Source organism: Trachymyrmex cornetzi, unplaced genomic scaffold, assembly GCF_001594075.2.
Source record: "Trachymyrmex cornetzi isolate Tcor2-1 unplaced genomic scaffold, Tcor1.1 scaffold468, whole genome shotgun sequence".
NCBI lineage: Eukaryota > Metazoa > Arthropoda > Insecta > Hymenoptera > Formicidae > Trachymyrmex > Trachymyrmex cornetzi.
This window is the reverse complement of record NW_017299487.1, coordinates 780149-801763: the sequence shown is the minus strand read 5'-3', so window position 1 is coordinate 801763 and position 21615 is coordinate 780149. Positions and strand designations below refer to the sequence as shown.

General features: G+C 38.7%; 3 protein-coding genes across 10 annotated transcripts; 1 reads left to right on the top strand and 2 right to left on the bottom strand.

Moving 5' to 3' along the window:
* Window positions 1–1301: 1301 nt before the first annotated feature.
* Atg5 (autophagy protein 5) lies at window positions 1302–3096 on the top strand. The gene is made up of 4 exons (XM_018513377.1): window positions 1302–1694; window positions 1815–2020; window positions 2369–2691; window positions 2896–3096. Exons 1-4 carry the CDS (start codon window positions 1539–1541, stop codon window positions 3006–3008), a joined length of 798 nt encoding a protein of 265 aa, XP_018368879.1. The 5' UTR covers window positions 1302–1538; the 3' UTR covers window positions 3009–3096.
* A 6-nt stretch (window positions 3097–3102) lies between these two features.
* LOC108764954 (uncharacterized) lies at window positions 3103–21343 on the bottom strand. 8 transcript variants are annotated; one of them, XM_018513382.1, is made up of 3 exons: window positions 21189–21343; window positions 3548–3719; window positions 3103–3482 (listed from the first exon to the last, which is right to left on the bottom strand). In XM_018513382.1, exons 2-3 carry the CDS (start codon window positions 3641–3643, stop codon window positions 3282–3284), a joined length of 297 nt encoding a protein of 98 aa, XP_018368884.1. In that variant the 5' UTR covers window positions 3644–3719; window positions 21189–21343; the 3' UTR covers window positions 3103–3281. The 8 variants fall into 8 exon arrangements, with proteins under 8 accessions (XP_018368884.1, XP_018368887.1, XP_018368885.1 ...); XM_018513385.1 differs by lacking the exon at window positions 21189–21343 and adding an exon at window positions 20652–20910; XM_018513383.1 differs by lacking the exon at window positions 21189–21343 and adding an exon at window positions 6343–6580.
* Window positions 12104–16779, bottom strand: LOC108764952 (uncharacterized). Its single transcript, XM_018513375.1, has one exon. The coding sequence runs from the start codon at window positions 15856–15858 to the stop codon at window positions 13219–13221; it is 2640 nt and encodes an 879-aa protein (XP_018368877.1). The 5' UTR covers window positions 15859–16779; the 3' UTR covers window positions 12104–13218.
* Window positions 21344–21615: the final 272 nt, after the last annotated feature.

The following is a 21615-nucleotide window of genomic DNA, read 5'->3' as shown; positions in this document are numbered from 1 at the left end:
TATTATATATCGTTGTGTCTCGCTCAAACGCATTCATCTGTCCTTATCTGACATATTGCAACGCCATCTCTTAGAAAGAGATCAACTAAAATACTGCTCGGTTTCATGGCTTCACGTCAATTTTATTATCGTAGCATACGAACGAAATTTTTGGTGACTTTTTTCTCTTATACCAAAAAGCCCCTACCTCGTTTCTAAAAGCATAGGATTGTTCTTCAAGGTTTTCTGTAGACTGCTGGCTACTTATTTTAAGGGGAAGCTGGAGTGACGGTCGAAGTTAATCAAGGTCGATAGTACAGACTTTTTTAAATTCCAAATTCGACAATAGTGATATCTTTCATTCATTTCTCATACTTATTATATATCGTTGTGTCTCACTCAAACGCATTCATCTGTCCTTATCTAACATATTGCAACGCCATCTCTTAGAAAGAGATCAACTAAAATACTGCTCGGTTTCGTGGCTAAACAGTCATACATTGTCGATTTCTCACGCGCTAGACACACAATTTTGTTCGTTGCGCTAATCTTTTTATTTAGGCGTCAAAACTTAATTCTAAAGATACGACTGTAATCGTCTATTTATTCTACATGTGCTCCTGCCCTAATTTCGAGCATATAACGTGCATATAATTTTTCACGAAGTAAATATTTGGTGAGTTGATAGCACATGGATACAGGAATCTGTAATTTATTATTTTTCCCAGTTTTGGACACAAAATACACCAGGAGCAGGTACATTAGCACGGATATTTCAATCGTGGAGAAGGAATTTTTATTCTGTGCAACTAATTCGAAGAACCGCGCAAGGAACATAAACGCTTGTTTTATCGGTAAAAAAGAAGACTGCAGCATCCCCTTAACATAAATATTTGGCTCGTGCATTATTAAATTCATGATTTTTTATTACATAAATGTCCCATAAATAAATATACATACTTGTAAAGCTGTAATATCCTATATATTGCAAAAAAATCACAATTTTTTCTCTGCAATTATCATCTTTATTGATAATCAAACTTTGATGATAACACTGAAATCTCAATTTTAAAGAAAAATCGAGTATTGTTAAGTTATAAATGCATAAATACATCTACTAAACTAATAAATAATAAAATTAGTACAATATTATCAGTTTTTAACTCTTAATCACTTCAATATTCACAAGGACGCGAACTCCCGTAAGGATGTTGGTCTATAATAGTATCTCGTCGGTGATACCGCCGAAAATTTACCCAGGATTGACGTTCTTTAATAATATCTCGTCAGTGGTAGAATCCATAATTCAAATAAACGCGGCAATGACGGTTATGGTGTCATGTTCTTATTGGCTGTTAGAAATATCAGCTGCGTAAGAGGGGGGGGGGGCGCACGCGCGCACATCCGAGTTTCTTCCATCAACCGTTAAATATTCTCTTCAATTTTATGTTTTATGACAAAAACATAACCTATTAGTAACTTCCCGACTGTTGTCATCAAGTCGTATTCAGTCGTTTTGATTACAAATGTGTTAGATTGAGTGCAATATTTTTAACTCAATGGCAAATGATCGGGAGGTACTTCGGGAAATCTGGGACGGAAAGATTCCAGTCTGTTTTACTCTCAACTCTGAAGAAATTTGCGACTTGCAAGGACCAGATCCATTTTACTTGATGGTACCTAGATTAAGTTATTTTCCACTGTGTACAGAAAAGGTAACAAATTTGCAGCATATTTTATTATATTCGAATTTTATTATTTATTTGCATATAGCTCTATGAATATATGAATAACTGATTGAATAATTTTATCTATAATATTGAATATTGTTTTAGGTTCGAAAACATTTCATACGTCATATACAAAGTGACAGTAAACAAGAACATGAGATGTGGTTAGAATTTAATGGAATGCCATTAAAATGGCATTATCCAATTGGTGTTCTACTAGACATTTATTTCAATGACATTCAATTACCTTGGAACATTGTCGTCCATTTTGATAAGTTTCCAGAGAATGTTCTAATGCACTGTCAAAACAAGTACGTAATAACTCAGCTAGACTGCAGCAACAACTAAACAAAACTTGCTGGTATAACCTGATGGCAGATTGGCAGAAGAAATTAAGGATCTGCACTGTTACTAAATATTTTCAAGACTGTTGCTAGGTATTATCCGTTTTTCGCATGTAAAATTTACCAGGTTTTCTGTATAACCAAAGTTTATATAATCTGCTGCCAATCTGTCGAGTTTATATAATCTGCTGCGAATTATTGTGCTAACATTTTGCTTATAGGAAAAATTTTTATTTAATATTAGTATAATGTGACGATTTGTTTGCTTATTTGGCATTTAGATGATATAACTGTAATGTTGTAATGTAATTTTAGGGAAGTTGTTGAGGCACATTTTCTCTCTTGTATAAAAGAAGCTGATGTTTTGAAACATAGAGGTCAAATTGTTTCTAGTATGCAAAAAAAGGACCATACCCAATTATGGAATGGCATTATGAATGATAAATTTGATCAATTCTGGTCTGTAAATGGTAGGCTTATGGAAACCAGTACTGAAGAGGGATTTAAATATATACCTTTCCGTTGTTATACAAGTGAAGATAAATACATACAAAGACTCGTAAAACCAATGAATGAAGAAGGCCAAAGAAAGACTTTGAAACATTTGTTAAACGAAGTGTTTCCGGATCAAGAAAATGGTACTGTTACACAAGTTTCTCTAACCAGGGATATATCACAACTGTCTGTTTAAAAAAATGTGTATCTGTTAAATTTTTGTTTTATCAAATATTTTAAGAAGAATCGGATCAGTTCCGAACAGTTGCAATATATCTCTTGTAAGTATTATGTATATGTTTTCATTTGTTTAATAAAATTGATACTTACGCGATTTTATGTTGCAGTTACAGTGCGTACTCATGGTATTATACCACCATTAGAGACGCCGCTTCAGTGGATGTCTGAACATTTAAGTTACCCAGATAATTTTCTACATTTAATTGTAGTCACGTCATAATGTTTAGGGAAACAGATAATTCATTATCAATGATGAAATCGTTTTTCTGTGATTATTCTATTTTAACATAATTTATATTGTTTTATGGGGTATATTTATTTTATAAAAATTTCTTCCCATATAAAAATTCCATCTGTAATAAAATCAATTTATTGCCCAACAAGGGCTGTAATGCAAAGGGAAAAAAATATATTTACCGATATATTAAATCGCCACTGTAATGTTAATGAAAACTATGTTTATTGAACAAATAGTTATAAAATTTTCTGCTCGTTAAGTTATCGCGCATCTTTCATCTGGTTTGTGATATTCTATCGACGTCCGCGAGGAAAAATTAGTATTCTGCATAATTGTAGACTCTGTAGGTTTACGTATGATAATGGGGTGATTTCCGTTGTTACTATATTCCATTGTTCTGCGACTGTTTCCAAAACTAAGGTAACTCACAATTTCTTTCTTTCTACTTTGTTGCTCCTGCAATTAAAAAAAATTTCGATTAGAAACTTATTTTATTTAAATTTATTCGATTTTATTTTTACTTTAAATATAATCGTCGCAGTATCTTGATATCTTTTATGAATCTCTTCCTTGCTCAAGACAATGACCACTTCTGGAGATTCATAACACGCAGTCATTTATATATCTCGTGTAATTTTGTTCGCATATTCAATATGTACTTTCTCTACGACGTTTACATCGCCTCCTTTATACCTGTAATTATAAATCCGGTTAGTAGCAGTTCTTTGAATTTGACATTTATCTGCTACGATATTTTTAAACAGATAGTTTTAATCGAGAAAAAAATATATAAATCGACAGAGGTAAATTCGGTGTTTAATATCACGGTAATATAAGAGCAATGAGAACAAAACACTTAACAGAGAAAGGAATTGAAGGGAAAAAGAAGGTAGAGAGGTTTTGTCAAGATAAAAATATATGCATGGGGTCTAGCCTTTCGCAAACGGTAATTTTCTCGCCGTTGCGGGAATTGCGAATGACTCTGTGAGACTTCCTTTCCTTTTTCTTCTTTACCGCGCGACATCAAGAACACGTGTACCATGGAGACAGCCTTTTGGAATACGAGTGCGCTTTATAATTAGCCACCATCGCGAAATTGAGCATCTCTCCCGGTCGAGTGTTATGCGCCTGAAGGTCTCTTAGACCGAATTACTGTTCAAACGTGATACTCGTTTCGATGTCACGTTTGAAGATTATTCTTGTCGCTTCACTTTTCTCAACTTTTATACATATATCCTCATCTCTGCTTATCGACTTTTTTGTGATTTTTTTACGCTATATATCTTGACCCTCAATCATAGTTCAGTCTAACGTAATCGCGATGACGTCAGTTTCAAGCTCAAAAAAAACCGCATGATATCATATATATCAATAAACTTCATATCTATTGAAGTGGAGCTAAAAGGAACTCTAATGCATCGTTTAAGTTATATCTTTAATCTACAATTGGGAAGAGAGAAGGAACACTTTATGTGGGACATAGAAACCGTAGCCGTGAGGTATCGTGATTACTAAAAGATTCACGAATAATAATAGTATTTGACAAATAGCGCGTTGTGTTATTCCAAGATCGTTATACTGACTCTATGGGGATATACGGATTTCTCAATCTGTGACACACTTCCCTTTGCCGATTTTCTACCTCAAATCACAATTCTTGCCTACGAAAATTAACGATCCGTACGAGATGTGCTGAGAGAATAATCGCCGAAACTTTTGTCTGCCTACTGCACCGTTTGCCTGTTCCGCAAACAGAATCGGAGAGCCACATCGGTTCGGACGATGTTGGAGCAACGCCAGAATCTTTTCAGCTTTTGTATTTCCGGTTGGAGAACGGACTGAGAGGTATTCCGGGAGCATGGTGGAGTATCTAAATGCTACTCGGCTCGTTATTGTATTCTTAACGCTTTTCAAAACACATACATAATACCAGTGATTGGAGGACTTGGACTTAAACCGCTTAGAAGTCGAGCAGCTTAGGTACGAAGAAACCGTTAAGTGGCGAGGGAAAGCGGAGATCGGCATCGTCGCGATTTGATCTTCATAATATTATACACTCAGAATGTTACATTCCAACGGAGTCATTTTTTTTATCGTGCCACTGCACCCTTCCTAATTGCGTTGCACCAGCCGGTGACATTTATTGGCGTTGATTGGCGCGTTGCAACAGTCATTCTTTGATTCAAGGTCCGTTTCGCGCGTATGCGGTGACCGTAATAAAAACGGATAATGTGATTATTATCGCGATTATAACTGTAAGACTTTGGTGGATCTTCCAAGAAAATGTATTCTTAATTTTTCTCTAAATGGAATTACATATCACATTTTATATATATGTATATAAAATATTAATATAAGTGAGTCGTAAGTGTGATTTAAAATTTCGTGAGTGTGTTCCTTAATAAGAAAAAAGAAATATTCATATAAACATTAAATCGTAAATGCTTCGTTGTTGAAATAAAGAACACAAATACAGTACTATTTATAGTACCAAATAATGACTTTGTTTACAATTTTTATATGGGTATTTTTTGTTTACAAAAATGTTCAAAATATCTATTATTTTCCATGTATTATTCTCTATTATTTTTCCATTATTTTTCGTGCCTGAGCACGTGCCTTATGTTTATGGAAACATTTGTTCTTTCTGTTTACTCAGAAATACGCTCGTAAAATTTTATAACTTATGACTCATGTTTTATATCACAACAATACGTATTTCTTCATATATTTAAATTAAAGAAATTAATTTGTTAGTTTTTTAGAATTACGACATTTATGAAAATGTCGTGAAAACTTTTATAAAAGATTATGAGCTCTCTGCTTTATTACATGATGAAAACTTCGATATATTATATAGCTATAGTTGTGAGAGATCAATTGTCCTACTGACGTTAAAGTAGCGATCTAGAAACTGAGCTCCGGTTTCCATTCTTTTCTCTGCTGCACGCGATAACGATTGCTCAATCCGCTCAGGTGCATTGGCACCAAGTCATTTACATTACGACACAAAGCGCGCGAGAAATTGTTTATTATATTCGCTAACCTCATGGAAGTTTTATTATAAAACAAATACCAAGGTGTTTTCTTTTTTCATTATATAAAATAGTCATTAATCAATGTTTTCAGATTTGTCATAATATCATTTTATAATAAACTACAAATAAAAATTCTCTGCGCAACTATAGTAATTAGAAAATACATTCATTAATGTTTTATACTTCTCGAATAATTAAGAAATAAATTATTAACGTTTCATTAACGTTTTATTACTTTTTTATTAGCTAAATGACATTTACTGGTTAATCATCATTACCATTAGCTGCAGAGAGTCGGCGTGCGGGTATGGAAATGTGTGTGTCATTCAGAGTCCATATTTTCCTTTCCTTTTAATAGTGAGCGTTTTATTCCCTGTTACCGGACTCGCAACGATAAACATCGGTAGTAAATCATGCATTTGCATAGCAGGAATTTACGGTGCGGTATGCATTCTATATCGTTGCTTATGAGAGATTTGAACTCTTACGTATGAGACAACTACGATACAAATTATACACGCATGCATATTTAAATATCTAAAAAAAAAAAAGAAAAAAGATATTGAGATTATTTAGAAAATTAAAAATCACAAGAAAATTTACAAGAGAATTTATACGGAAATTACAAGATACAAAGCAAACATGCGCGAGAGCGTTGTTCACACACGTGCGGTATACACGTGTGCGTGCGTGTGCCGCCGTATTACGCGAAATTGAGCGTCCTGGATGCGTGCCTGGAGAGCCTAACGCGTGAGGCTGCGGTTGCACGAGCTGCCAATCCAATCGGACGCGATAACGGAAACAATGCAATCGGTGCATCGGCGCGGGATATCGGTACACGAAGACCGTGCCGATGTGCGTGAGCCTCCATGACTTGGCTCGCGCTTATCTCCATCGCGCCTCTAATCTGCGCGGTGAGAGGAGTGCCGGGGGTGAGATATCGAGACGAGCGAGCGCGTTCCTCCTCAGGAACGCAGTCTACAACTCGCAACTTGCTCCGCGCAGGTCGTGCGCGAAATTACGTAAATCACTAATTGCGAGAGGAGTGCACAGTTCCAACTTGCTGTTTCTTAAGAACTGATTTCCTCTACCCGTTCTTTTTCTACCAAGAGCAGTTGCAATATCGCTACGAAACCACCTAGAATTCTCTGAAATATACGTCCTTTTAATAACAAAAAATTATAAATATTATAATCTTCCTTTGTCACAAAAACAATTAATCACTCTTAATCAGAAACCATTATATACATATTAGATTGGAACGTTTGTAAGACAAAATTAATTTAACTGAATAGATTCACAGATGGCCTTGATATTACGAGATAGAAATTGACGTAATTGTTTATTTCAATATTACGATGAAAATATTTTCGAATGTGAAAGGTCAAAGCGACGATAGGAAAAATTTAATTTGTAATATTATTCGAAATTTTTCGATTTGTCATTGTTCGTTGTTTCATGATTCAAGCGGAAATATTGAATCTTGAATCAATGTAATGAGAGAATGGAACTTTTCTCTCCCATACTGCGTCACGTGTAACTACTGAACTACTCGCGGCAGGAAGATAAATGCTTGTAAGGTTTATAAAATCGCGTGAGAGACCTCGTGAATCATATCAGTAAAAGAAAGAGCTATTGCATCAAAATGTGCTAATGCAATATTCTTTCTTCGAGTCATTTGATAAAATCATGTTTCTAGATAAAAAAAAACACATATGGCTTCTCAGAATCTTAGGAAAGATTAATAAATGTCGCATATAGATATGGTAGATAACACACATCGTCGACGATGTCCAATAATTTTGTACAAAATGTAATAACTCCTTATACGCAATTTTAAAAAGAAATCGAAAACTTGTAATACACTTTCAATGTTGATCTCAATATTACTGTTAGTTTATATCGACAAAATAATTTCAAAGGATTTAATCTACTTTTTCAAGCAAAATTTGGTCGTTCAACAAATGTATTTCATTATTCATATATATTATATTTTGATTATTTCAAATTAATGATTGTATCAAAATAATAGCATTCCATTCACATTTCTTTACGCTAAACAATATTTTGTAATATTCTGTAGATTCGCAGCCGACAATTGCACGGAAATAACTTTAAAAAGATTAATTTAATGAGTAGAGGCAATAATAACAGGGGGACTTGTTTTAAAATAATCTCTTATATTTTCTCTCAAATTCGGTAAAGATTCTATATTATATAAAGCGTGTCAAAACGTTGCGAATGCCAAAATGGGCATTTTTATGTTATTTGACACGTTTCATACAATCTATAGGCATGTGTGTGTATATGATACAATATTTAATACAATAATTTTTGCGTTTCTTAACGTACAAAAAAAGGATTGGTATCTCAATGCCTTTCTCTTGCACTCCTCAGACACCAAGATCATACATTTCCACTCTCGTTCTCCGATACTCTGCTATGGATACTCATACGTACACACACACACACACACACACACACACACACACACACACACACACACGCGCGCGCGCGCGCGCGCGCGCGCGCGCACGCACGCACGCTCTTTCTTTCTCTCTGTTTTTCTTCCATTCGTTTCCTCTCGATAAATCACAATGACGGATGTGGTCATTTTAGACAAAAGTTGATAATAATGAAAAAAAAGCGTGTCGTAAAATACAAAATTAATAATATTATCGTAATCGTTCGCAACATGAAAATACCGATAAACTGTTTGATTCTATGACTGTCGCGTCATTCTGAGCTGCCACACATCGAAGAAACCGTGTGCTTTCTATTTTTTTTCTTTCTCGATGTTGACCGTGTACGTACTAATAAACGCAAGATAATATGTCGATAAGCAACACAGCGTCAAATAATCGTGAAGTCCTCGGCTGTGCAAATTACATCGATTGCACGCAAGAGTGCGACGAGAGAAACAACATTTTTGTAAAGTATGTAATCGGGAAGGCATAGAGATGACGGCGCACACGAAGTTTCTTCGTGTCATTGCGATACAATAGAATAATAAATAAGGAATAGTTGAAATACTGATATTGCGCGTGAGGAGGCACTGGTACATTATTTCCGCACAATTTCGTACAAATACAATACAATAAATATATACGCTTCGTCAGCGAAAGATACTTGGTGACGCTTTTAATTCTCGATTTCCTCCTCACGCTAGAACCGTAAGGCACGAGTAATTCGAAGGCACCTGACAAATTTAGAGGCGCATTTGTTGTAAGTTGATTGTATCAAAATATAATTTTCGATATACTATATCATATGTATGTATATATGTATTTATAAGTGTATATGTAAGTATGTATATATGTATGTGTATCCTCTTTACATATTTCTATTTATATATATATATACATGTATATATATATATAAACTTTCTTTGTACACATACAATATGAACATTATGCATACAACATATTTACTTATGTGTCGTACGAACTATAAAACGCGGGGGCTCGCCCACGAGACTCCCCCTTTTATGCACTTAAAAAATATTGCTTGTATACGCTTTATGCCTCTCGTTAACAGACTCTTGTGGGCTATGGTGTGTACATGACGTACGTACTACACACGCAAATACAGACGCACCCGAACGCATTCGAATACACACATGCAGCACACAAAACACTCCGGTGTGACGACTTATTTTTCACGCGATCAAAAATTTTTTTCGTCAGTCATACAGCCCCTTATTATGTATGTATTATGGCATTATATAACTTATTATGGCTTACGATTACGCTAAATTTTTTTTATTGTACACTGCCGCCTTGACCACCATTATCGCGATCGTGAGCAAGGCATAAATCTATTTCCCTTATTTTATCTTTTGATCCTCGGACTTGGTTGGCGAATTGCTCTATAATAAAAGAGATATGTATCTTTACGCACAATAATAAATTAACGAGTTAAAAATTTTCATTGTGCATTTTTTAAAATACGAATCATATTAAGTAAGATAACATTAAGTAAAATTTATATATCTTTCTATTTAAACAGAGATATAAAAGACAAAAATATTTCTGATTGCATGATATGATATGTTGCACCACGAGATAGTAATTATAATTATCATGTCGTAAATTTATTCGTGAGACGATAAATTAGAGCTCGGTACGAAGCGATCGCACAGGCAATCGCGTTGGATAATGCCGCACCATGAATGAGCTCGATTAAGCGTGAATATTGAAACATTAACGTAACTGCCCTGTCTGCAACAGTGATTTACAAAATTGCCCTTCTTGCCTGTCGCCTGGCAACCGCTTGATTATTTAGAAATTCACCTAACATCAATTTTCTTGCCTTCGATAATTAAAATATTAATAATCTGTATAAAACTACAATCATCATCAGAATTTCTTTTGCTTTTAACATTTATCTTAAGTGCGACGTGAATATTTCAGAATTTCATCTGATGAGGAAATTGAGGAAAACCCACATTACATTATGATCGATATCGTAAGACTTTTCCGGAAGATATCTCTTACAATCTTATACGAGTTTTCTTACGATCAACTAACGATGATTCACAAAAGTTTCCCTCTCATAATTCGCCATCAAAGTCAGACATGAAAAAAGTTGCTTATCTACTCGAGGATCATAATGCATCTCAATTTCATCAGTGCACTGGGAACGAGAGTTCATTCATACCATGAAAGACATTTACCTATAATTGTTACGTCTGTTCGACTGTCTCCGACTATGCAAGAATTTAAAAAAAACACAAAAAGTTCAGGATTAGAACTCTAACTTTAAAAATAAAAAATTTTGAGTCATAGGGATAATTATACAAAAAGGAATACATATATTTAAAAAATTCATTCTACGTATGAATTAATTACGCAAAAAATAAAAGAACGTATATATATATATATATTTATATGAAGAATCTTATTTTTGAATATTTTTTAGAACAAAAGCTGTTAGAATAAAGAGAGTGAAGAATTATATTAATTTTCATATATTTTAAAGGTTCAATAATTTTTCTATCTCTGTAAAGAGACAGTTGGACAGAGGCACCATCATTGATTGTCAGAATATAAACATTCGAATATTTGAAACGATAGTACTCGCCATATTCATTATTTATTGTTCATATGATATTTAATGGCGACGTTGACTCGATGATAATTAATGTAAACCGATACGTAGCTTTCTACATCTAAATTATCGGTGTTGAATGCAAAGGAAACTTTTATAATTTGAATGTGAGTTGTACATATAAGTAATATGAATAATAATCAACAATCACTTCTAAGTTGATCTGTACTAGATACTAACATTCTATTTTAGATAATATTATTCTACAATATATATATTCAACATTATATAATTAATATACCGGGGTTTGTCTTATCACGCACGATGTCTCGTACGCGCAATTATACAATTAAAATATAAATATATTACATAAGGCACATAATTTTCATTCAGAGCCGTTCTCGTGTGTCTTTTTAATCTCTTTTGCTCACCTCGTCTGATTTTACTTTCAAATCACCGTTCTTTTGTGTCCAACAAATATGCAATGACTTCCTGTCATTAATATATTTAATCGCATGACATTTTCGTCATTTCCCAGCAAATTAGTTCGCAGAGAGCGAGGTGCACAATGAGCGAATCTTTTCGGACTTTTTATTGTGTCTATTATCTTCTAAAAATATTAATATATGCGCTGTTACAAATACACAAATATATACGTCTTTATCATGCATGAAAAACGATTCACATTTTGTCTTAAACCGACAAAGAGAAGGCACGAGAAGTGGTCTCTGCGGAAGTGGTTCATTTTGTTTCAAATTCCCATCTCATAGTTTTTTTATTTTTTTTTATTTTTTCAAACGGAATCATATAAAAATAGATTATTTTTCCCAAAGGAAAAAATTGATTAAACTCTAAACATTTTAAAATAACACTATAATACATGTACCCACTGAATTCATCGTAGAAGTCTTCGATGATTCAATAATGTCATTCTCTTATTAGTTTCTTTAAATATTTACATTTTTATTTACATATTTACAGACAGGCCATTTAAGTGATAATAATGAAAACAAAAAGTAGACAACAAGTGTCAAACAATGAGAAGGGAGATGATAATGTTTTATTGTATAACATGGTACGCGTGTGATATGTGCGCACATGGAAGAAATTGTTTGAGCAATTAAGTGATTTCTGCAGATCGAATGCATATTCACGATCAGTGATGAATGCGATCGCGCGACCAGTTCGCGGAAAGCTATGGGTGGCACGATACCAAGAAATCGTGCGATCAACGTCCGTCTGCGGATAACTTTCCATAGAAAACAAAATGGAAGAAACATGACCTAAAAGTGTTGTTTTTATTTAACGCAATGCATCTGTACAGCACAATATGCAATGTCGATATACAAAATTGAACTAAAAATTTGCTTAGGCAAATACACTAAGCGAAAAATATCTTGCATACGAGATTGTCTGATTTTATTACATATCATGTTGTAAGAACAAATTCATTTTTTTTGCATTTTACGATACTTCGGCTTAATCATTTCTTTCCGCGAACTTTCTTTCGATGCAACGCAACGGCTGTGCGCTCTGACATAATTCTATAATTATAGCAAACGAATTCGACCTCTAAACGGCCTAGCCGATAACCACCTCTAATCTCGATGATAAAGTGATGAAAAAAGATCTGCTAGAGTATCTACACAAATTTTTAAAAGGAATGAGCGGATGATGGTGGAGGGGAAAAGAGTCAAGCAGATCTGATGAAGTTAGAAGAAGACGCCAGTCGAGGACACGACCATGTATAATCTCCTTCCATGCCTCGGGTCGTCCAATGGCCGATTAAGACTTTATCTCGATGTATAACGCTGTACTGACGATCCGTGGAAACGATAAGTGCTTACGTGTTCTGCTACGTGTAGTAGATCACGCACCAATCGATCTTTCGCCGGTACATTCTCACCCGAGAAACCTACGAGTCTGATTTTTACGCCCCCAAGCTAATTGACTATAACGCAATCCAATCATTATTGTATTTTTTTTTACTTTTAGAGAAATATATCCATGTAGGATGAAACAAAAAAAAATACAGACACGATTGATGATTCAAAAGTCTACGGTTTTGTATTATTAACGTTCGATCATTGATATGCAAAAAGAAATTACATGTAGAGTGAAGATACGCTAACAAATGCACTCCTCTGCGGAAATCGATTTGTATACGGATCTAAATCATATCTCCAGGGCACTCGCAAATTAAGCTCAAAATCATAATTGTGACTTTGGTTCTCATTGAAATTACAAATTATCTGGCAATTACCATTATTATTGTTATTGTTGTTGATATTATGATTGCTGATAGGAGATAAATCGCGCTGGGCAACGCACTTCTTCATGGGTTTACTCACTGGATTATCTAGGTAAGGCTTGAAAGTGATGGCATCAGGATTATTCGAAGTCGATACGGTACTGATTGATTTTGTAACCAATTCCGTTCGAGAGAGTTCCTGTGTTGATTTCCGTTTTACAAGACAAAGAGGCATATCCTGAGGCGGTATATCGTAGGAGTCGTCCGTATCTGGAAACCTGTCGCAGAATCTTTTCGGCGATGGCATCGCATCGTAGCAGCAAGCAAGCATACAATGTTGTCTCTTCAGAGGTGAAAATCTTTGCTCGCATCCTTCGGAAAAGTTAGAAACCACGGAATTTGCTCTAGGCGAATAGCAGTACGTTTTAATCGATGGCTCCGTGTAACAGGATTCTCTTAAAGACAGCTCTTGATAAGAAGATGTCGTCGACATTGTAGTATGACTATCTACGGAGCAAGATAGATTACAGGGCGCTACGGATTCTACTTCAGAGGATGGTTCTGTTCCAGTGCTGTGTTGATAATTAGAGGGATGTTGAGAAGAAACAAAACCAGCATCGCCAAGGATGTGCGTTGGCAATAGTTCATGTTCATTCTCAAGTCGGTCACGCAACAACGAAACACAATTTGTAACTTGTCCTAGCGAAGTGTAACTTGTTGTCGTCAAATCCAATGGCGAATCATTTTGGATAGGGCCCAATCGTTGACGTGAATCTCCTCGAAGAGTGATTTCATCTCTGAGATCTGCCTCTTGTTCCAGCCATTTCTGTACCTGACGACGATTTATGCCAAATTTTCTCGCGGTAGCTCTTTGATTTCTCTTCACTTCCTCATCCCGATGGAAGGCGTCGAGAACGTCGAGTTTAAAACTTAGAGCAAAAGATCGTCTACGAGTAAAATTGCTAGACGAATTCAAACTGTTAGCCATGAGAGGATCTATCTCACTGTCCGACCAGCTACTTCTGGATCTTCCAGCGCTAGAACAATCACGAGGACTCGAAGGCAAGGAGTAACTATTGCGATCGTACATAGGATTCACCGATCCTGAACTATCTAGTGACGACCTGCCAACAGGTGGTCGTTGATAGTCAACGCACGAGGCTGCAGTTGCTTCTTCCCCTTCGTTATAGACGACCTCTTCCTCATCCAAGTGTACTTCTTCTTTAATCAACGTCTTGCAATATTCTGTCTTCTCCTGCCTTTCTTCCTCTCTCTTCTCTTCGGTATGCTGCGTTGTCTCCTCCGACTTTCTCTCTTGCTCGTGCAGGAGCGATGGGATAGGCTTCTCGGAATTCAACGGGCGGCACGTGTGTGCGTGCTCATGCGCGTGCACGTGCAAATACGGGCTTGCAGGAGCTCGTGAAGAATCAACGAAGTGAACGGACGAGGAAGAGCCACCGCTATCAACGCCTTGATGCGATACTGGTGAGAGCGGGGCCCGTGGGCCATTGGGAGAACCAATCGATTCGTACGGCCCTGACGTCGCCGCTGTGTCTGGACTCGCTGGCTCTGTCTTTATCATCGACGGCGCTAGTAGCAGGCTGTACGATCTCCCGTCGAATGAATCGACGTTCCCATAACTCTGCTCTCGTTGCTGCGGATGACGATTCGGCGAATGATTACGCGCGCTATTATTGATACCGTTCACGTTGAATCGATGTTCCTGATGTGGGGAATGGTAACTCGTCAAAGTTTGATATACCTTCACCTCGTTCCTACCACCGAATGTTGAAGCTGCTTCTGCATCTTGTTGTCTATCTCCGTTCAATAAGTAGTAATTACGGTCCTGATCCACTTGCGCGTCTGAATATCCATGAATCTCTGGTATGTGAACTCTATCTTCGCGTTCTTCGAACAAACGAAGATGTTGTTCCGATGAATATTCTTGATAGGTCACAGATGTTAAACATACGGGCACCACCGTATTGGTGGTGGTAGTTTGAAGGCTATATTGGGGCGAGGAGGGTGCACTACCATGCGGAGGATGAGAAGGTGGGGGCCCTTGCTGTGTAGTCAGCTCGTCGCCGTGCTGTCTGGCGAGGTTGAGGTTCAAGGCCGGCGTTGCTGGAATCACAGTACTCCCTGCGACTTCCGTCACAGTATCCGATTTAGAAACACTCGCAGAAGAAGCAGTTGCCGATGAGACGGTGCCAGAATTCCCATTTTCAACGCTATTTCTGAGCTGCTCCTCACACTGCAGCCATTTTTGTATTTGACGACGGTGAATACCGTACTTTCTTGCAGTAGCGCGCTGATTCTGCCGACAGTCCTTGTCGTGCCTATACGAATCCAGAACCTTGATTTTAAAAGCTGTTGTAAAGATACGTCTGGTACCCATAACGCCCACAGATTTTCGCATATTCTGCTGCTGATGTTGTTGATGCACCGATTGCTTTGAATGAATCATTTTCACTGAGTTATCCTCACTGAGCATCTCACTCACGTCAACAAGTTTTTTTTTTTTTTAATAAAAATATTATACACACATAACTTTGTCGCACCTGTAGCAATGGCCGTCACATCGACCACGAGTCCGAGTATAATGACGATGCTGGTAACAGTTACTACAAATTTCGAAACCGGCACTGTCAAAGACGCGCGAGACTACCTTAACGCTTAACATTGCACGATGCGATCTGACCGTGTAGCGCCGGAGTTCCTTTTAGGTCTTGGATGCCGTAACTAATTTTCATCCCCACCGGCGAGTCTGTCGCTGCTTCTCACTGGTCTTTCCCCTCCGCACTATCGCCATCTCTCGCTCTCTCATTCCTTCGAGTCTCTCTTCTTGCACTCCCTTGCGGCCTCTCCTCTGCGTATCCCCACTCACTCGTTCTTTAGCGCTATCTGCGTTCAACCTATCACTTTTATCGTTTTCTCTCTTTTCATCTAACGCTCGCCCCCTCGACACATCGTTGCCCCATTCGTACAGCACGCTAGCTAGTCTACCGCTGAAGGCGGCTACCAGTCATTCTTCTTTCTCTATGCCACCGACCTAACCTCCTCTCTTTCTACAGGATCTCTCGTCATTCTGCCTCGATCGCCTACCTAACTGCCCGCGAGCATAGACACCCCATGTCCTCTCCTTTCTCTCTTCCCTTTCACACCTCAGCGCCGTAAAACTCCGCCATTTTGTGGACTTACTTCCGTTAATGACGCGCGCGGGAAACGTCACGCCGGCATGACGACGACGCTCTCGGCGCCATGTTGTCTGCTGCGAACGTCTGACTGACTGCCTGCCTGCTTGCGTTGCGTGCCGCTTAGCAGTTCGCCGTGGCAGCCAGCATGGAGCCCCGATTTTTCCTCGCCTTTCTCTTCAAGCTGATCCTGTCTCCGTTCGACTTCTCAAAACACAAAGTCGAACACGCACGGAATGTAACATTCCGGATTTTTTTAAATAATTTATTACAAGACATTATGTAGCATCCATAGATTTTAAAAATAGAAATAGTATCATCGCATAAAATTTAAACGGATTGTAATCAATCTCCCAAGATCTATTCCTCGAAAAACTAAATATGTGATATAGATCAGGTCGCTAACGTATGTCAAGATATGAACATTACAGTACATGTATCACATGCATGTTTGAGTCGGCGGTAGTACAGGAACTTTTAGTCAGGTAAAGCGGCTAGTGGGTGAGGGGATTTTGCCTTCCAGGAAAAACGCTTATGGCTTACAGCTAATGTTAAGCTTATTGAATTAGAAATCGCCTGTCTTATAACTACGGTAAAGTAGAGTTGGTATTATTTTCTTTAGTTGAAACTAGAATAATCCTTCAGTTTAACATTAGGTAACCGTTATCATCACTAATATATTAGTGCTTTTATAATCTTTTTTTCTTTTTTTTTTTTAATAAAAGAATTCTACAATCTTCTTTTTGCTCTCTCTCTTTTCTTTTCTTTCATGCCGTTGGAGTTGCTTTTGAATGAAATTTTGAGGTATACGATAGCCTCTTGCATATGCGCCGTGGAATGAGATCATGTTGTTTTTGTGGCGTGAGCCGACAGTTAATATGTTTAGCTTCACGCGCCGTTGCCATGTCTCTTCTTAGCCACACGTAGGCCGCAACGAACGCATACGAACGCGCGCGGACTGCGGAGAGACCCGCGAGGCAATGACGCAAGCCATACGCTCGCATATACTTCGATGAACGAGCGCGTGAGTAAGATAGACCGATAAAAAGAAGCGGACGAGGCCTCGTAAATTTCCACGATTCGCGCCACCGGCAGAAACCAAGGATGCCAACGAATCCTCTCGCAGTTCTCTGAAGAGGCACCCTACTCTATTTCCAAGAATCACGCCGGCTATTCTTGTGCTCGCTCATCACGATGAGGCCTGCTTTTGAACACGTCCGCCGTACAGCGAGAAGGCACCTGCCTTCTCGCGCAGATCGGCCTTCGTGTAGTTATATAGGTACGACTCATCGCTCAAGTATTCCACTACCTGCGTCCGTGAAACTGAGATCTTCCTGCCGATTTACTATGTGAGCAATTGATAATATCAATTGCGTCGCAATAATGTTGGGCATTCCATCGAATAAAATTTATTAAGTTTTTCTTTTTTTCTTTTTTCACGCTTTATGTTGTATTTACTTATTATTAGTCGATCGGTTAGAGCGATTGCAGGATATTTCTTTACATGCTACTTTTTGCATTTTTCATCTAGCTATTCCACATGTCCGATCTTTCGCATTCTAGCGAGCGGAATGAAAGTATTCGTTAAGAATAATATTGGCGACAAGCATCATAAGGAAAACATCGAGTCGAGGCAACAGTAGACCGGCAGTCGCCTAGTGTCGGCACGGGACGGCTGGCACGGCTCGTCGGATTTGTCCTTGGGGCCGAAGGTAGGCGCAGCACGCAGCACGAAGACAGAAGATGTGGCAACGTAGCAGGCGCCCCCTCTTTTGTCCGCCGGCCGGTCTTGCCAGACAGGGTGTCGCCAGCTCGGTCGGCCTGGTCGTCCGGGTTAGCGCGAGGGACGAGGAAAGGGAGAGCATGAAGGAGAAGGAAGAAGGGAGAGTTTACGTACATATGTATATGTATATGCATATATACGTCTGTGTGCGATAGAGCAGCACTAAGAGGAAAGAGAGACGCACCATGGAGGGAATATCGTTCGAGCAGTGGACGTAGGAGAGACGAGATGAGGGACGAAATGCAACTCGCAGCTCGCAGCCCGTAAGAGATCGTTGTGTGCGTATTATAGGATCGGTCATGGACCTACATTCACGCAGGCCAGGCATGTTTGAAAACTCGCGTTCTTCTGGAATGTGGCCTGCGGAGCCCCCTTCGGGCAACCTCTCCCTTTCCTCCTCATTCGCCGGCCCTGCAAAGTCTCTCTCAACGCAGTGGACGTGCTCGGACGTCTACCTACGCCCTCCTCTTCTCACCCCGCCGCGCCGTCCTTCCTTCTCCATGATCCCCGTTTACCCGTCGTCGTGGTCGTGGTCGTGGTCGTGTTCGTGCTCGTACCGCTGCGCCGCGCCGCGTCGAGCCGCGGCCACCAGCTTGGCGCCCCAAATAGTCGCGTAACCAAAGACGCGCCTCTGGCCTGGCTTGGTCGCGCCAGACTTCTCGGCGCCCAAATGATGTACATCGACCATTTCTGTCTCGCTTCTTCCTTCGCACTCGCTCATGTGGCTATTATAGCCTTCGCTTTCCGCGCTCTCCTTCCACGAACTTATACATGGGAAAGGCCGACGGGAAGGAGGTTTTATAGAAATGATAAAGAACAACGAGAAGAAAAAGATAGATGAGCCAAGTCTCTATTTACCAATGTCCTGTACGAAACTTTGCCTTCAATCCAATATCAGGGTGGCCTACACCTATCTTACTCAAACAACGAAAACTAGTTGTCTACAACATAAATATACAAAATAAATGAAGATAAAAGAATACAAAGTTTGATGAGATTTGTATCGAAAATCATTAAATGTCTTTTCAACTTTTTTGTTTGACTTGTAGATAAAAGGATCAAGCTTGTTGGCAAAACGAGACAGGCGGTCGCCTACAGACGCTCAACTTCGTGTGTGTGGGTGTGGGCGATAGATTAAATCTAATCTCAGAATCGTATTAAGTTTTGTTTTAGTTGGCCCTCATTCAAAAATTTGCGTTATTATACCCTGTATATTTCATATCGATTGCTGTTGCCAAAATTTGTTTCACGCATTTAGATTTTCATTATTCCTCCCATTAAATTCTACGTCTAATATATGCCGTTAATTCCTCTTATTTCACGATTTGTCAACTATCCGTAATATTTATCGAAGTTATGTATAGTACAAGCCACAAAGCAGACAGGCTGCGTTTCTAATTTAATGATTGATATCTGGCACTGGCTCTGTTACGTTTTCGTAATACACGAAGGTTTCCGCATATTACGCTTTGTATTTATAGATTTACGAATATTTGCGTTTTGAGTTGGCATCGTCCATGTAATTCCAACAGTACAGTCGCTAGATAGCAGCGGATTCGTTGCGAAAAGAATTCGTGAACTATGACACGTTGTGAATATAAGTGCGATAAGCGACCATGGCCATTGGGAAACAACTGTATATGTGTATGCATACTCATCTTTTATCCAGAATAAAGAGCGGCACTTGTTGAAATCGTAATCGTACAGTTTATAAGCTAAATTTATTTATGTGCATACTAACTGAAAGAGCAATACACACATATACACACAGTTGCGTTAATGCATGCGTGCATACATGCAGCGTATATTACGTGTCGTGTATGCGTGCATAGCGTTGAATCTAATCATATAGCAGGGACGGATCGACTAAACGTTTGTATATTTTTTAAACTAAATTAGATTTACATCTCGATGGTCTAAACGGACAGAACATTTTAGAATGTAAATATTAATAAGGAACTCGTAGAATAATAATAATTCTTTTGTTACGATATTTTCACAAAAATATCTACCCATATAATACGTTTTATTCGAAAGACATTCTTGGAATATCCTCAGGACAATTCAGAGGATATACAGGGGTTCTCTGAACGTCCGTTGGAGGCCTGTCCAGTAGATACTTATATTTATTTTGTAATAAAAAATTATCGCTTTTCAAGCTGAAAGACATCGTATGAGTAAATTTATCTAATGCATAAAGTTATTGAACTAGTGTCCCTGATTATGCAACGCGTATACGTGAAACGTTGCGCGTTCAGTGAGATTCGAGAATCGAGTCAGCCCGCGTTGATCGAGTGTGTAGAAATATACCTCCTCCGTAGGCGGTCGTGCGATGGCGCCTACTCGTGCGCATACCTGCCTACCTGTAGCCCCGAACAGGCTAACCGCTCTCGGCTCTCCGCAACGGGCGCAACGGCTCACGAAACTCTCGTTTCACCGAGATTCCTCCGTCCGTGCGTCACGAGAGATACGCCCGTCTCTAGTCTCTACGCGTATCCGTTCGTTCGGTTCGTCGCGCGCAGCCGGTAGCCACCGCAAAAGCGGACAATCGAGAAGCGAACGAGCGAACCAGCGAACCAGCGAGAAACACACAATGAATGAACCGACGCGACGGACAGACGCATGGACGGAAGAACAGATGCACGGACGGATGGACGGACGATCGGTCGATGAAACTCCGTTGCGGAAATTCCGCAAACAGTGAGAAGAAATCTTATCACGCCTGTGTGTGGACATTCATCATCGACACACGCGCGTACGAGAGAACTCAACCGCGGTGCAACATCGATGATTTGTTTTTTTACGAGTTTGACGTATACACGTGTATATACACGCACACGCACTAACCTTTATCTTATCATTGGCGAAGGCGGATCGAGGTTGACTGGTTGTTTGCTATAGTAACGAGACTCGACGATTCAACGCTCTCGCTCCCTCTTTCTCTCTTTTCCCCTTATCCTTCTATCGAGAAAGTAGAATTCCACGAGGGTGAAACATATATATATATCTATCACCCCACAATTTCGATCGTAGGGGATTCACGACGGCGCGAAACGCGCTGCAATTCCGCTCGAACGGCGATTTGCTTTATCGGCCGAGCAATTAAAAAAAAAAATGATACGCGCGCGGTAAAAAGATGCTGTTTTATCCGTGGGACGCGTGTTATAGATGTCTCTAAAATGGACTGGTCGATCGATATTCTCGCGCAAATACAGCCGTTACAAAAACGTTAAAAGAGCCTAAAGAGTGTGAATAGAAAGAATGCAATCTCATA

What these genes read in the sequence shown, in the direction of transcription:
- Atg5 (XM_018513377.1), top strand. Translation starts at nt 1,539, where the DNA reads ATGGCAAATGATCGGGAGGTACTTCGGGAAATCTGGGACGGAAAGATT. An exon ending in CTAATGCACTGTCAAAACAA is followed by an intron (nt 2,021 to 2,368) that starts GTACGTAATAAC and finishes ATGTAATTTTAG; the next exon opens with GGAAGTTGTTGAGGCACATT. An exon ending in GTTTCCGGATCAAGAAAATG is followed by an intron (nt 2,692 to 2,895) that starts GTACTGTTACAC and finishes TTTATGTTGCAG; the next exon opens with TTACAGTGCGTACTCATGGT.
- LOC108764954 (XM_018513378.1), bottom strand. Translation starts at nt 5,051, where the DNA reads ATGCCGATCTCCGCTTTCCCTCGCCACTTAACGGTTTCTTCGTACCTA. An exon ending in GGCAAGAATTGTGATTTGAG is followed by an intron (nt 3,720 to 4,668) that starts GTAGAAAATCGG and finishes TTATAATTACAG; the next exon opens with GTATAAAGGAGGCGATGTAA.
- LOC108764952 (XM_018513375.1), bottom strand. Translation starts at nt 15,858, where the DNA reads ATGCTCAGTGAGGATAACTCAGTGAAAATGATTCATTCAAAGCAATCG.